The sequence below is a fragment of the Chanodichthys erythropterus genome, chromosome 15, assembly GCF_024489055.1.
Source record: "Chanodichthys erythropterus isolate Z2021 chromosome 15, ASM2448905v1, whole genome shotgun sequence".
Classification (NCBI taxonomy): domain Eukaryota; kingdom Metazoa; phylum Chordata; class Actinopteri; order Cypriniformes; family Xenocyprididae; genus Chanodichthys; species Chanodichthys erythropterus.
Window position 1 is genome coordinate 35016661 of NC_090235.1, and position 16250 is coordinate 35032910.

The following is a 16250-nucleotide window of genomic DNA, read 5'->3' on the forward strand; positions in this document are numbered from 1 at the left end:
TCCTCAAATGAAAGTAATTCAGCTCATTTGCTGTAGTTACACATTAGTTAGAACTGAGATGTGAGAATGAGTGCATCACATGACTGCAGCACATCCACCTCACCACCCCCGCCGCTCCGCTCCATACACTCAATGTAAACACCGTTAGCGCTACTGCTTTGTCTTTGAGCCTGTGGCTGGAGCTCCCGACTCGCCATGCCATGGATATTTTATGGCAATACCAGTTCAGGATCATTTTGCTGGGGGACTCGACGGTGGGCAAATCATCTTTGCTCAAGAGGTTCACGGATGGCATATACAGCGATGTAGCGGATCCTACGGTCGGTGTGGATTTCTACGCCCGTTCACTAGACATCGAACCCGGGGTTAAAATCAAACTACAGCTATGGGATACAGCCGGACAAGAGAGATTCAGGTTAGTGCTCTGTTTATTATTATTATTGTTATTTTTATTATTATTATGTTCTGTCTGCTGGCTATGTCTCCATGCACAGTGATATGGAATGAATGCGTAGCCTACATCACTATATGATTTTATCACACATAATGACGACAAGTATGCTTTTGCGATGTCATTGGTTGTGTAATATTATGTAGAGCAGGGTTATGTTCTAGGTTAGTCCTTTATATCAGTATTTTTACTGTAATATATCATTCTACCTTTATATGTCTGTTATATCATTTACCTGGTGGGTTCCGTGTAATACAGTTCAGGCAGACATTCACAGGCCTACCAGACTGTTTATGAATGACTTAAACTGGCTCATCTCATTGATTTATATTTTAATGTCATATGCCTCACCTGTTTGGATTCATTACTGAGCGTGTTTGGTTTAGTTCTGTCACTGGGCTCAGATCCTGATGTCTCTGATCATGCCCTATTTTTGAAGCACCACTTGCCTTCAGGGAAGCACAAACATCCACCCTCAATGCTTTAAAGGACCATTCATGATATTTAAAAATCAACCACCACAAAAGCTTTTCTTCTTTTTATTAATGTATTCTGAATGATCAGACTCCCCACTTGATTTCCATGCAATATCATGGAACACTCTATGCACAAATGGACACACAGGTTGTCAGCTCAACATCCTTTCAGGTATATGATCTAATAGCATTAAATGTATAATTACAATATTTTAGTACACCAGTCCAATGGGGCTCAAGAGCTTCTGAATGTCCATCTGACAGACATAGACAATTGAATAGAACAGACAATTGAAATTAGGACAAAGAAATAAAATACATTTCTAGCCTCAGTGCCTCACTGAACACCCATTTTGCAGTTTTAAAGGGTTAGTTCACCCAAAAATGAAATTTCTGTCATTAATTACTCACCCTTGTGTTGTTTCACACCCGTAATACATTCGTTCATCTTCAGAACACAAATTAAGATATTTTTGATGAAATCCGAGAGGTATATGACTCCATAGACAGCAACATAATCACCACTTTCAAGGTCCAGAAAGGTACTAAAGACATTGTTAAAACTGTCAACGTGACTGCAGTGGTTCAAACGTAATTTTATGGAGCGAGAGAATACTTTATGTGCGCAAAACAAAACAAAAAATAGGGACTTTATTCAACAATATCTTCTCTTCTGTGTCATTCTCATACGTTTTTTACTTCCAGTGCTTCCAGTTTCTACGTCAGAATGCTGGCTCTGGCCGGCTGGCCAACTCCTGCGTCAGCATCACACGCTGCTCACGTGATCAGCTTTGGCCAAAACCGAGTCGGCATTTGGTTGTAAACACGGAAGCCTTCACTGTGCTTACTGCGGCAGCTATGTAAGGATAATGACAGGGAAGAGAAGAGATTGTTGAATAAAGTGTTTTTTTGTTTTGTTTTTGCACACAAAAAGTATTCTTGTCTCTTCATAAAATTAAGGTTGAACCACTGCGGTCACATCGACTGTTTTAGCAATGTCTTTAGTACCTTTCTGGACCTTAAAAAGTGGTGATTATATTGCTGTCTATGGACGACTCATATACCACTCGGATTTCATCTAAAATATCTTCATTTGTGTTCCGAAGATGATCGAAGGTCTTACGGGTGTGAAATGACATGAGGGTGAGTAATTAATGACAGAAATTTCATTTTTGGGTGAACTATCCCTTTAAAGCTATATACTAGTCCTGATACGATTTTGTGTCTTGTGTAAGGGATTATTCCAATAGTGATTTTTTGTAAATGTAACTTGGATGTAACTTATAAATTACTTGATTTTTCATATTAATTGATTTTTATACTATTTTCTGTTATTTGGATATTACATCTTGCAAAATCCATCCTTCAATTCAGATGTCCACTAGGTAGCTATAAGTTAAATATATTACACAATGAATTAAACCATTAAACCTCATGGTTTCTGGTTTCAGATGTATCACCAGGTATTTCTTATGATGTATCAGGTTAAATGATTAAAGTAATGCATTGGATATTAAAGGAACATTCTGGGTTCAATATATATATATATATATATATATATATATATATATATATATATATATATATACAGGGACGGATTATGGGTTGTGTGGGCCCCTGGGCAAAACGTTCGCGATATCATGCGCAAGGCCAGGAACAAATAAATTCATCTGGTGATCAAAATAAAAGCTCAAGGATTTAGAAATCGTACAAAAGTATTGTAAAAAAGATGTTTGAACCCTTTTTAATGTCCAGGTACAAGTCAATGCTGTTTCTTTGTTCAATTTGCACACTGTACATGTGTTGAAGCTCTTAATTTTGAGTTTCCAGAGAGCACCAGATTGATGCATTTAACCTTAAAATTTTCAAAATTTTCTTTCGGAGGGGCATGCCCCCGGACCCCCCTAGAGCTGGTACATCCAACAAAGTTTTACAAATTACAGTGTCAAATAATGTACATTTTCTGAACAAGAATACGTCAACAAAAGCTCCTTTCATGTCAGTAAAGCTGTTAATAGAAAATTATATTGTCTTTGGACAAATATAGATTTGGTCTAAGCCCCGAATGTTTACAATGTCTGGCTCCGCCCCTGATCATCCCATTTCTATTCAGCAGCCTGGTTATTACCATGGGAAAAGATAGTTCTCTCCCCATGATTTACGCATTGCAAGGAGTCCAATGTGAAAAAAACTGTTATTAACACCAACTTTCTCAAATTAATTCAAATATTTATTATTTGTAGTGTCATTATTGATGTCACGTACATTCACATCAGAAGAGACCAGAGCGACGAAAGTCATTATTTCTCGGCAAATTGGCCAAACAAAGCAAATTCACTGGCAGCGAAGAGAATTGGGTGGGCCAGAGCGAAAAAGAGAAGTTAAAAGTCAGTTAACCTTATGTAATGAGTTATGACGCAGTTTGGTGAAAACCAATTCTAATATATAGATTTACCAACGCCCCACGGTAACAGGCTAAATCAAACATTCCAATGAGCGAACACAGTGAATAAAGCAAATTCAACAACAAAGCTTCTTCAACGACCTTGGCGACGTTTTCGCTTTGGTCTCTCCTGGTGTGAACGTACAGTGAGAGCCATGTTGGGGCACGGTTAGTGATCACACTACATGTGTACCGTGTCCAGCTGAACCATGCCAGAATCCACCTGTGTACCATATCCCCCTACAGAACGGAATGATCAGGGGTGTAGTGGTAAAATAAGAATTCTGTGATCACATTTTGTGCATAAACTATACTATGATGTGCATTTAGATCAATTGAGAAGTGGGTAAACTCTAATTCTGAAATTTCAGAGGTGGGTAAACCGTGTTTACTTGCGTTTAGCCTCCACTACAGCCCTGGGAGTGATTACACTGGTCAAACTCTTACACTGCTACACTGGTCTGGGGGCCACTCAGCGGGCAGGTTAACCGCCTCCATCCCACCATGCTACCGCTCCCTAGTCAGAGGGCCTTCTGTAAGGCTGTTAACACGTCCCCCTCCCCTCCCCCCAGAAGCCAGGGGCCCCATGGTAGGGGCCCTTGTAATCAGATGGCCCTCTAAAGGTACACTACACCCTCCTCCCTAGCCTAGGGCCTCCTAGTAGGGCCCTCATAATCAGAGGGCCCTCTAAAAGCCCCCAAAGCCCCCATCCTCCCTATGGCCCCCTGGTAGCCAGAAGCCAGGACCATAATAGGAGGGCCTAAGAGGGCCTTCTAAAAGTAGGCTCCCATGCACCAATTTCCCTTTAAAGTTCCTATAGCAGGGCCGGGGGCCCCCTGAAAGCACCGACCTCCCCCCCCACCACCACCAGCACCACCACCACAACCACCACAATTCAAGGGCCCTTGGCAGCCAAGCGCCCTCCCTATAGGGTCAGGGGCCCTTGTAGGCAGAGGATCAAAGAATGTAGGCCCTCTAAAATAGACAAACGAAAATACATTGTTGATAAGCGTTGCAAATTGTTTTGGGCTGGGCCCCACGGGCCCCTGGGCAGCGGCCCCGCTGGCCCGGTTCGTAATCCGTCCCTGTATATATATATATATATATATGTATGCCAGAAGAATTGATGTAGCCAACTGATTTGACATGGAATAACTCAGGAACACAATAAGATTGCTAAAAAATATTTTTTGGTGATGCTCTCCTATATGTGAGCTGCATCTGGTTCAAATTTCGTGGTGATAGCATAAAGAATAGTTTAAAAAATTGTTGTTCATTTTTTCCGCAGCCAGGTGGCGCCAACGGGCGGTAAACTCCGGTTTAGAGGTGCTTCTCAGCACTCGTAAGGATTTTTTCTAAATGGTTAGATGCATTAAAATGATGAGATTCTAAGCTTTAAAATGATATCTATTATGTGTTATTCCACGTTGGAAAACGAACATGGATGGGTCCGGGAACATTGGATACACACTGCATCCCGGAGAGATGAGAGACATGTTTTTAGCCAAGTATGTTAAATCATTCCGTGAGATCAACGCAATATATTATATTGATTTTGGATTCATTTTAATCTTGAGAGTCTGCTTTAAATATTGATGTGCGATTTTTATGAATTGTGCATTTTTCATGAAGTTATGAGCACGTGAAATATACATACTTGTATTCAGTTAGCTGCTGTGCTATTTTTGTTGTAAACACATATTACTCACTCATTAGAGGGTGAAAACAACGCAACAGAAGCATGTTGGAGGCTTGATATGAAAGCTTAAAGTCTTTGGTTTTGTATGCAAAAGGAATTTTTGTGCTACCTATATGAATTAAATTTTTATTGGCTTTTAAAGAGAGACACGCAAATGGGAGTTTTATTTTATAATGCGCGCTAGTCTGACAGGGGATGGCTGGACCGATCGCGTGCCTGTCAGTCGAAACGGGGCTTCCCATTGTTAAAAATCAGCGTTTAGGTCAGTGTGTTTACATTTCTAAACAAACATTTTTGATTGGTTCTATACAACGTGTAACACCATATTTGTAGAGCAGAGATAATGACGTTTCAGGGGATACTGGGAAATGCTCATAAGCGACGAGAGGAGTTGAGAAGTTCATTTCCAGCGAATTTAGTAAAACAATGTCAATTTTAATAGCCATTTAAATACCTTTACTCAATTATCTGGACTACGAAACTTTGGGAGATTAGTTTTGAAAGTCTGTTCTTTGAAATTAGCTTAAAAAACGTTTTTTTCATTGTTTTTCCACATTATTGTCCCATATCTTAAAATAGAACGTTGCGACTTCCGACTCATTTCGCCAGATCGGGTCACACACACACACACACACACACACATATATATATATAGGCACGACGTGAAGCAGAGTGCCTGCAACCCCTTCAGCCGTGACTTATTCACGATACAGCACTAGCCTCGAGTACCTTATTGCTTTTATAAAATGGTTACCATACAATACAAATATTAAAGCCAAAAATATATATATATCAGTGCAATCTTCATTAAGTAAACTTTCAACAAAAGCCTTCCTTCCACCGGAAAAAAATAGTCCCTGACCGTGAACAGCAACAGAAGTTACATTATTACGTCATTAGATGGCGGCAAAGACTGTCTTTATGAGTGTGCAGTCAGTACCGAAGACATTTACATTGAAAAGACTGAATTGTTGTGAACACGGAACAAGACGCAACTGACAAATGCTTTGACTAGCGCCGTCAATCACGGGAAAACCCTTCAACTGTTAAAAGGGCAAGATAATAAATTTAAACAGTTTTTTTTTATTATTATGAACATAGGACTGAACTGAAGGAAAATGCTAAATCTGAATGCAGGTAATAAACTCCCTCAATCAATCTCTTTCTCACACTCTTCTAGTTCTACATAATACAGTAAGCTTTGATTCAATTTACAGTTGCTAAGAATGGTTGCTAAGGGTGTTGTGTAGTGATACACAGAACCGTTTAAATTCCTTTAAAATGGTTTGGATCTAAGAATCTCTGGAAATTATTTGGTTTGTCTATGTAATCATATGAGCCTTGAAAATATCATCTTTTTCTTCCCCTCAGGTCCATCACCACTTCCTACTATCGCAACTCTGTTGGCGGGCTCTTAGTCTTTGACCTGACGAACAGGAAGACCTTCGATCACGTTCGAGAATGGCACCGAGAAGTCAGCGAGCACATCCTGCCTCATCATATGGTCTACATCCTGATCGGCCACAAGAGCGACCTGAGCCGCGACCGCAAGGTGACACGGGACGAAGCTGAGCAGCTGGCGGCCGAACTCGGCATTCGCTACGTGGAAACTTCAGCCAAGTGCAACAGCAATGTGGAACGTGCTTTCGAGCTGCTCACACGGGACATCTATGAGCTGATGAAGATGGGTGAGATCTCCACACGTGACGGCTGGGATGGGGTCAAGAGTGGCCTCACCGCTAAAGTTCTTTATCCAGCCGAGGAGGAGGCGGAACGAGAAAAGAGCTGCAACTGCTGACTTCCACAATCCACCTGTAATTGCTCACCTGTATATCAGTTGGTTGTTGCTCACCTCGGCTTTCACTAATGTGTCGCATCATGGTCACTGCCTCAGAGCCTGGACCGCTGCACTTACCTTGTTGTTGCTGTCTGAGGTTGATGGTACAAGCCACTCAAAAGTGTTTAGTATTTAGGCTTGCATGGAGAGGTCCTGCTTCATATTGTTGGAATTCACCCCATGTTTTGACGTTTGCAGCAATCTTGTGGATAAAGTGTGGATAAACATTTTTACATTCTAGTTTGAGCTGTATGTCTCATTGTACTTCACATAGTCTGGAGATATTAAGGTTTATTTGGCTTGTTCCTTTCCCTTTAACCATTATCACTGTGGTACCATTACCATTTAGAAAAACATTTAATGATTACGATCTACAATGTCTGTTCACTTACAAATTTAAAGACCCCATAAAATGGCTTGACAACATGGTTTTCTTTTCCTGTGTTGACATATTTCTTATTGAAGCAGGTAGTTGGAGTTGGACAATAGCTTGTCCTTAAAAATACTCATTAGCTTTTAGCTTATGTTAGTGCTGTGAACCATAATTTGCTACTTCCTATTGCTAGTCAGTTGACAGGTGGTATTAGGAGAAGAACAACTGAGAGCATTTGACTAGGAAAATGTGTCATCCAAACGTTTGATCCGTTTCCCTAGTTGCAGTAAATAATTTTCCCCAGTATATTTTTCTCTTTTAAATGTTTTTAGGAGTGCACATAGCATATATATGCCTTTAAAGCAAGAGACCTGGACTGAAAGCCACAAAACTCCCATTTTGGTTTTCTTGATTCTTTGGTTAAGATGAATTTGAGACAGTGAGGACAGTTGTTGGCTAGTAGACATCATTTCTTGGTAAATAGGCCAGACTAAACCTCCTTTATAACGGATCGCTGGATTTGTAGTTTTACACATTAAAATTCTGATCCATTTTTATACCACTTTGTTTGTAACAGCCCAATTTCTGCATACATTATTATGTGCACAAAGCCAAAATACTTTACTGTAATAGATCAGGAAATAATCACCAATGCAGCATATTTTAAATTGTTTATGGATAAATACATAATATTTTGTCAAAACTGTTGATGTAGTATTCATTCTCTAAAAGCATATAACGTAACCACATCTCATTCTAAAACCTAGTGATCTACCCATCTTGACAGCATTGTAGTGCATCATAGATGAATTCCTGACACAAAGACTGTTTTGGCAACATCACATGTATCATCCAAGATTAAGTCAAAAGAAATGTTGATTATGAATATATCTCATTCAATACTAAAAAATATCAGTCTAATTAAATGGACTATTCCACCCCAAATTTGTGTGTGCTATGTATGTTTGTGCTTTTTACTATCCAATATCCATAGCTCAGTAACACGCTATCAAGTGTACAAATTGCTACTTATGTATAGCATTTCAAAGCAGTCACTTATAAGGTTCCATTGGTTAGCATGTCGCCTTAACCCCAAAGTATCAACTTTACAATATGAATAGCATATGCAGGAACACATAACATTTCAAAGTATACTTCGTATGTAGCGTGATAGCGTGAACACAGGCGCTCGACAAATTTTATCCTTTTTCAGTGTCTGCATGATTTCTCTCCAAAAGTTATGAGCGATAAAAATGTATTCCTACTCGAATTTGTAGTTTGTATTAGAATTGCGGGTGTCTATCCCCCAGATTTATTTAGTGAAATGTAATTGAGTTGGTCCAACTTAATTTGATCAAATACAGCTTAAATGAAATGGATATATTTATAAAGTATTTTTATGCTTGCCCAACTCAGACTAAAACATTTAATTGAAAAATAAATTATTAGGTAGAAATGCTTCCAATTTTAATTTTCAATAGACAAAACTTGGTTGAGGTGTTTTTTTTTTTTTTTAAAGTCAGGTATAAACAGTTATTTACTGTTTATAATATCCATAGCTGTCAAAACATTTAATAGATAAATAAACATCTTCTGTATGTTAATGAGTTATTGTATTTAGAACATTGAAATTTTATGTTTACATTTAATCATTTAGCAGATGCTTTTATCCAAATCAGCTTACAAATAAGGAATAGAACAAGTGATCAATCTTAAGGAGCACAAGAAATGCTACAAATATAAACATTCAAACATTGTTCAGAATAGTACAAGCTAGAACAGAGAGGGATTTGATAGTGAAAGCATAGAGGAGATTTTTTTTAAGAGTCAGCAGGATGCCATTAAGTGCTCATGGAAGAGATGAGTTATCAGCCGTCTGGATAGAGGGTTGGAAAGATTGCACATGTTGAAAGTCTAGCCAGAAGAGCATTGCAATAGTCCAGTCGGGAAATGACAAGGGCATGGGTGGGAAGTTTTGTTGCATGCTCCGTTAGGAATGGCCTGATCTTTCTGGTGTTGTGCAGTGCAAACTTGGATGACTATGCTGTCTTTGTAATGTGGTCTCTTGAATGTTAGCTGGTCATCAAAGATTACCAAAAGATTTTTTGGCGTATCAAGATGGAATTATTGTTGATGAGCCTAGCTGTATGGTGAAATTATGCTGAGTGGCTGAGAAGACGTGAAGTACTGTCTTTGCTAAATTGAGGTGATGTTCTTTCATACATGCTGAGATGTCCACCGGGCAGTACAAGAAATTAAATGAAAAGTAAAGCTGTGTGTTATCAGCATAGCAATGGTAGGAGAATACACGTGTCTGTATAGAAGGTCCCGTTAATGTATATGAATATGTGGAGAAGAGGAGAGGTCCTAGCACTGACCCTTCAGGTACCCCCATGACTAGTTGATGTGCTTTAGATTCCTCTCCTCCCCAAGCAACTTTGAAAGACCAACCTGTGAGGTAAGATTTGAATCAGCAAAGTGCAACAAATATTGAACAAATATGACTTACTATCACTAGAAGGTTGTCACATTGATATTCAATGATTCCACATCAAGCTTTTAAAGTCCCTTAAGACAAGTCATTTCACTCGGTGGCCATCTTTGAAACGCCTCTCGGGCATTCAAGTGCAGCTCCTATTTCTTTGAATAGGGACACATAAACTTATCCAAAGCTGTTTGCCAAGCTTTTTTAAATTAAATTTCATATTTGAAATCCCCAATGAAATCTGACAACAACTGTCTCATAAATTTCGTTTCTAAACGCGAGATTTAAGAAAAAAAACTGTATTTTTCAGGCTGGATCAAGCTAATGCGCATGCGCAGTCCTAAATGCGCGTCTCTTGTGCCTCATTTCGGAGGCTCGCGTCTGACTGTTTCTATAGGAACCGGAGCTTCTAACGGCCGCTGCAGTGACGCAATGACTTTACCAATCGGCGACTGGCTCTTATTTAGAAGACGGGACTTATTCCGACATATTGCGCGTTGCACTTTCTCCCATTCAAAATAATGCGAGTGACGCGTCTTGTGAAATCAGATGCTTTTGTTTACATTTTTATAGTTATCATTCTTGGTGTCAGTGGGCCTTTACAATAGAGGAGGGACCCAAGCCATATCTTCAGACCAGAATATCATACAGACTTACAGGTGGGCATACTTTAAAATAACTGTATAGCAATGCCTTGGCATCCACCCACAAGCACCACTAAAATTCTAGTTTTGTCTACTTGTATGGAGGTTGAATTCACCAACACCAAGATCGTGTCTCAGGCACTGACTGTATATAAAACAATAGTCTCTGAGTAACGAAGTGCTACTTCAGATCAGTGCACAGGTACAGATATAAGACCCTCATATCAGACACTCTTTATTTCACCAGCATGTCAGCAAGACTTCAGTTATGCCTGCTGTAAAGAGATTTTGCATGCAGCATAGCTGAGCGTCTTAGCTCCATCATGTGGCGATGGCTTTACTGGGTGTGTTTGTATGTACATTTCTGTATGGCTAAATTTATTGTAAATAGCAGCAGGGCGCAATGTACTTAAATGTCAGGTGAGGCTTTGAAGGAACCTAAAAGGTTTGTGGCTTAACCGCAGTCAACGTTAACGTCTCCTTTCATACCACACATACAGTATGTAATTATGAAAGCTATATGAAAGAGTATGGGAAAGTCTTCTTTGGGTCAGCAGAACATCAAAATACTACTAAACACACTGATTTTACAGATCAAGTATGAAAGTCTCCCATACATGATCTTCTATGTAATATGTTGGTATTTAAACATAGTTGATCATATACATTTTGCAGACCTCCCCTCAAATGCACAGAAAAATAGGAAGAAAAAATGTCAGATTTGGTTCCTTTTGAACCACATGCTGTAGGACAATCAGGTTTCTGTGCTCATTTACAGTGAAATGAGTAAATTACTAAATCCATTTAAAGTTGTAATTGTAATATTAACACATTCAAGGGTGTCTTTTCTCATCCAGCATTAGAACTTAGGAAACACTGGGTTTATTTAGTTCTTTTCTTAATAAAGTGTAATAATATATGCTGTAACAATTGCTTTTTTGAGACATTGCAATGGCTGATTTTATGTTTATTGGAATGGGAAATCAGATTGGATTTTGAAGCACCAAGAACACAAAGAAAAGGACTGTGGACAAATTACTGACCAATCTGCATGTGAACAATTTTAAAAAAGTTGGGAGCTGTGGAGTTTACATGAATGGAAAATGATGGTGATGAGAGATATATGTTAATATGCTGAGAACGAGGTTAAGGTTACATTTACCAACACAGTCCACACATGAAAATAGCCAAATGCAATGTGAAAAGCCTTGTGGAATCACTTTCTGAACATGATATTTCAAATTCCGATGAGTTGAGTCAATAAGGTTCTTCTACATTAGTAATATTTAAAGGAGTTTGTATGTATACATATATGAATATTCAAAAAATTGACTCAATGGACCGACATATGTGACCACACTGCTGTTGTGTTGTGGCCACTGAATGGTTTTGCACAATTTGACAATGAGTTTCTATGGTAACTGCATTAATTAAATATGTACGCATGCCATATTTAACTGCACATTGCTCCTCACTTACTATTTCACAGATAAATGCATTTTTAATGTAAATTTACCACAAATCTTTCAAAATGGTGGTGCCAAATACTTTTTACACGCCCCCTTGTGGTCAGCTCTGTGACTTCATTTTTAGAAAATGGGATGCAGTGAAATAAATCACAGTGTAAATGAAATAAGATAATTGTGAATTATAGATAGAGAATAGGACATTTTAGAATAAGAGCAGGACATTCATTAGTCACCCACTATCAGCCATTCACTGTTAATTCTGTTCATATAAACATGTCTGTACATGCCTTTAGGGGCTCATGGTGTGGATGAGCAGAGTAAAATGTAAATTTTAAATGTTAAATCAACTGTAATGAATGCTAAAGCCAATGGTAATGATGTACATCAAGCTTTGGGCATTGTAAACTGTCAATATATTTGCATTGTGATTTGGTAATTATATAAGATTCATTATGTTTAAATAAAATTAGCATTAAGTTCTGTGTTCTCATAATCTCTTGCAGGTTTTTTTTTTTTTTTTTTACCATTCTGAAAATGTACCATTTGTATATGTGAACTTTTAGTTATTCTTTCTGCAGGTTACATTGTTGAACCAGTGGCAGAAAATGAAGTAGGTCTGTCTCAATTCACATACTTCTTTACAGGCTGCATCTAAAATCGTGCCCTATATGCTTATTCACTATTCCCTACACTACTCCACTAATATAGTCCACCGAATGAGTGAATGAAAACGAGTGAGCGATTGAATGAGTGCACTCAGTATGCACACTATGATTACAGACACTGCTATAAATTAATGCCTCCACAAATAATAGGGAATAGGGGCGAATACAGACACATCCATTTGTTTAACCAATTCATTCAATTAGGGGTGTTTAGTTCCAGGTTTTTCAGAGTCGACTCCAACTCCCATCACTGACTCCATTTACTTTACATCATAAAGGGCCAGGAATGAGATTGCAGTCATTACACACTTTTTTTTTTTTTTTTTTTTTTAATTCCCCTACACAAAGCTTTCAATTACCCTTATTAAAACAACACACTTTTAGTATGACCATCCAAGTTAGTCCAATTTAGGCAGTAGCTCCTCTCTGCAGAACATGACATCCAGGAAGTGGAGACATGTAGGTTTAGGGATATTTAAAGTGGGAGGAGTTGGATCCAGATCCAGGGGGTGGAGATGGGTAGGCTTAGGGTTATGTCAAGTGGGAGGAGCTGGATCTGGATCGCCCCCCTGGATCTCGTGTTCTGCAGTGAGGATCATCTAAAGATGACAGTTAGGATATCATCTTTAGAGATGACATTACATTGAAATGATGAGTAGCTCTTGTTACCTAGCTGTTGCCGATACCTGATTTTACAGAGAGAAAAGTCATGAGAAACAACCGTCGAATATTATGTCTTTTATCCAAAGACGCTTTTATCCAAAGTGACTTATGAGGAATCTTTATGATTCATCGTAAAGAGGCAAATAAACAAGTGCTCACAATACAAGTTTCAGACATTGCTTAGAGTAGCATAAGCTAGAATATGGGAGGATTAAAGGAAAGTGAAAGCATCTTTTTTAAAATGATTAAGTGATAGGTTAAGTGCTTACGGAAGAGATGTGTTTTCAGCTGTCTTGTTGATTATGAACACACTGGATTAATAGCATAACATCAAACTACAAAGCTGGCATGGAGGTATGTATAAAGTAAATATGACTGTTATTTATTTCTAAGCTACATGTAGGATAAAAGTATGTGACAAAGTTGTTTCTGCGACATGGTAATGCATCAGTGTCTGAATTCCTCACTTCATCTTGGTAAGATATAAGTCTACATCTAAACTGTGAAATTAATTCTGTTATCTATGTCCCAATTCAGAGGCTGCATCCTTCGAAATCCGCATTCGAAGGGTAATTGTGTTACCGCAGCACATCAGTGGCTGTCCCAATTCGAAGGCTAATTCAAATGCGTCCTTCATTTCACAGGCAATGAAGGATACAAAGGACGGATCCTTCACACACTCACATCCCCCAAGCTGTCTTACTTGATAAAAACATACATTCTCAAAACTCAAGTTTTCCCTATGGTTGTGTGTAATTTTACACAAAGTATTTTACACAAAAGTCGAAAACCCCTTTATAAAACCCCATAGTATATGTTGAAAGGAACCAGCAGCAAATTAGGCACCGTTTCCACTAAAATGAAATGAATAAAATGAAAACGATCCTGGTCTACACTGGCGTTTCCACAGTTTTAGAAACGACCTCAGTCAACACTACACAACCGAAAACGCATGCACACTGGGCATGCGCGTACAAGTGTAAACAGTTGCTACTTGCGCATGCTGCAGTATTTAAAAAAAATGCTGAGTTTAACTGCACAAGATGCTAAAAATGACAACAAAGCCAGCAAAGCTTGCAGTTCAGTCTCCATGTTACACGGTCATCAAGGATACGCAAAGAGAACATGCCATCGTTTTCAAAGTCGGTCCATTTGCACTGAAATGCAACCCCGGCGTTTTCAAACTAAAACGGGCTCTGCAGCGTTTTAGAAATTCTCTGTTTTCGAAGGTCGAAACGCCGGAGTAGCTAGCCTAGTGTAAATGACAGGCGTAACTGTAGCAAAAGTTATGCATTTTAAAACTAAAGGGCTGTTTACACGACACTGTCTTGTAAGTTTTATGAGGTTTGGCCATTCATTTACATGACAATGGCATTTTGGTGGCCTAAAAATGCAAACTTTTGAAAACAGGTTTCAAAGTGCAAGTTTTTTATAAACGTCTCCGTGTAAACAACAAAAACATGAATCTGTGAAAACAATTACATCATGCACATGCGCATTAATCTATAGTCTTTTATCGCCATCTAATGGCCTGCCAGCAGAATACAGCGTTTTTAGTCGTTTACATGGATTCGTATGAATGGGGATCACACTACTTGATCGTTTTGACAATGGTGTCGTCTGTATGCGGAAACTCGAAGGAAAAACTTCTCCGTTTTCTGTAGTGTAAACGTACCCTCAAACACATAGTGTAAACGGGGCCTTTCTGACATCATACCTGCAAGCAAGGTGTTCCAATAAATATTCAAGAATAAACCTGGTGTTCTGTATTATTCCTGTTCTTTACGACAACAAAACACTTAAATGCGGGCTCGTAATCACGACTTCAGAAGTGGGAAGTAGGACATTTCCGATAGCACGTTTAGGCGGTATTATAGTTGGACTCTGCCTCAAAACGTGATGAATCTGGAAAAGAATGCTGACGAAGCCAAGCAGTTTAGCATAATGTAACAATGCTTCTTAATGCTATAGTGTTACCAAAAAATATTCTAGCATTTCATTCCTGGGTCATGAATAGATAAAACTTTGCTGTATGTATGACTATGCATTCTCCCTCACACAATCACAATATGAAAAACATTTACAATAGAAGGAATTAATAATACTCAACGTTTTTACATCTAAGATATTTTAGCTATTGTTAGTTTGATGTTTAATGCGTGTAATTATTATATTTTTTCTCGTTTAAACATTGTCTGTTATCCACTAGCCAATCAGACAACACCGACCAAGCATCCACAGTGATGTTATTGGCCAAAGTGCTTGTCAATCATCACCGTTACCGCCCCAATCCCATGATGCTTCACGTTAGAATACATTTCTACATTTGTGTTTCGAGTTAATTTAGCGTATTAACCAAAAAATATATCTATAATCTTGTACAATAGATTATTCAGTATATAATGAATTGGGAAATGTAAAGCATACTAAAACTAATCGCTGTTTTGACTTGCCATATATTTGTTACCCTCGCTGAGACACCATGTCTCCCAGAATGTGAGGTCCAGTCTAAAAAACAACGGATTAAAAAGGGTATCTGCCGTGACTGGCATAGCTGTGGAAGGGATTCTCTGACACAGTTACGGAATCGCTATCAAGAGATTTCGGATGCACAATTTTTAAAACTCGGAGCTGCCAATGACCGTTGTTCTTGGCGCTCCAATCTTAACATGTTAAAGAGAGATTAAGCATTGCAATCTATTAGAAGAGATTGTTTCCTTTTATAGTTTCAGTGAACTATGTATGTATCTGTTTGTCCATAATCTGTTTATTTTCCCCAGTAGAGGTATTAGATTTACACTTTAAGTGTGAATTGTATAGCGTCTGTGAATGTTTTTAAGTGATAAATGAAAATAGAACCTTTTGAAAGATTACTGTAATTGTATAGGGTGATTTTATGAGGGATTACCATATTCATATACAACGCATACATACTCTTATTGTACTCCAGCTACTCAGTTTTGATTATTTAATGGAGATTGGGGTGGATTTCCAATTTGTATATTAGTGCCTAGTTGAAACAAACTCCAAAAGGTAATACAACCT

General features: G+C 38.4%; 1 protein-coding gene and 1 non-coding gene across 2 annotated transcripts; both read left to right on the forward strand.

The window, feature by feature from the left end:
• The first annotated feature begins 12 nt into the window (after positions 1 to 12).
• Positions 13 to 12230, forward strand: rab42a (RAB42, member RAS oncogene family a). The gene is made up of 2 exons (XM_067361767.1): positions 13 to 415; positions 6441 to 12230. The coding sequence occupies exons 1-2, from the start codon at positions 201 to 203 to the stop codon at positions 6865 to 6867; spliced, it is 642 nt and encodes a 213-aa protein (XP_067217868.1). The 5' UTR covers positions 13 to 200; the 3' UTR covers positions 6868 to 12230.
• Positions 12231 to 15730: 3500 nt separating this feature from the next.
• LOC137002300 (U11 spliceosomal RNA) lies at positions 15731 to 15866 on the forward strand. The gene has a single exon (XR_010891830.1). It is a non-coding gene; the product is annotated as a U11 spliceosomal RNA (small nuclear RNA).
• The last annotated feature ends 384 nt before the right edge of the window (positions 15867 to 16250 follow it).

Bases quoted from the DNA above. Each gene is read 5' to 3' on its own strand.
- rab42a (XM_067361767.1), top strand. From the start codon at position 201: ATGGATATTTTATGGCAATACCAGTTCAGGATCATTTTGCTGGGGGAC. The intron at 416-6,440 runs GTTAGTGCTCTG...TCTTCCCCTCAG, and splicing joins GCCGGACAAGAGAGATTCAG to GTCCATCACCACTTCCTACT.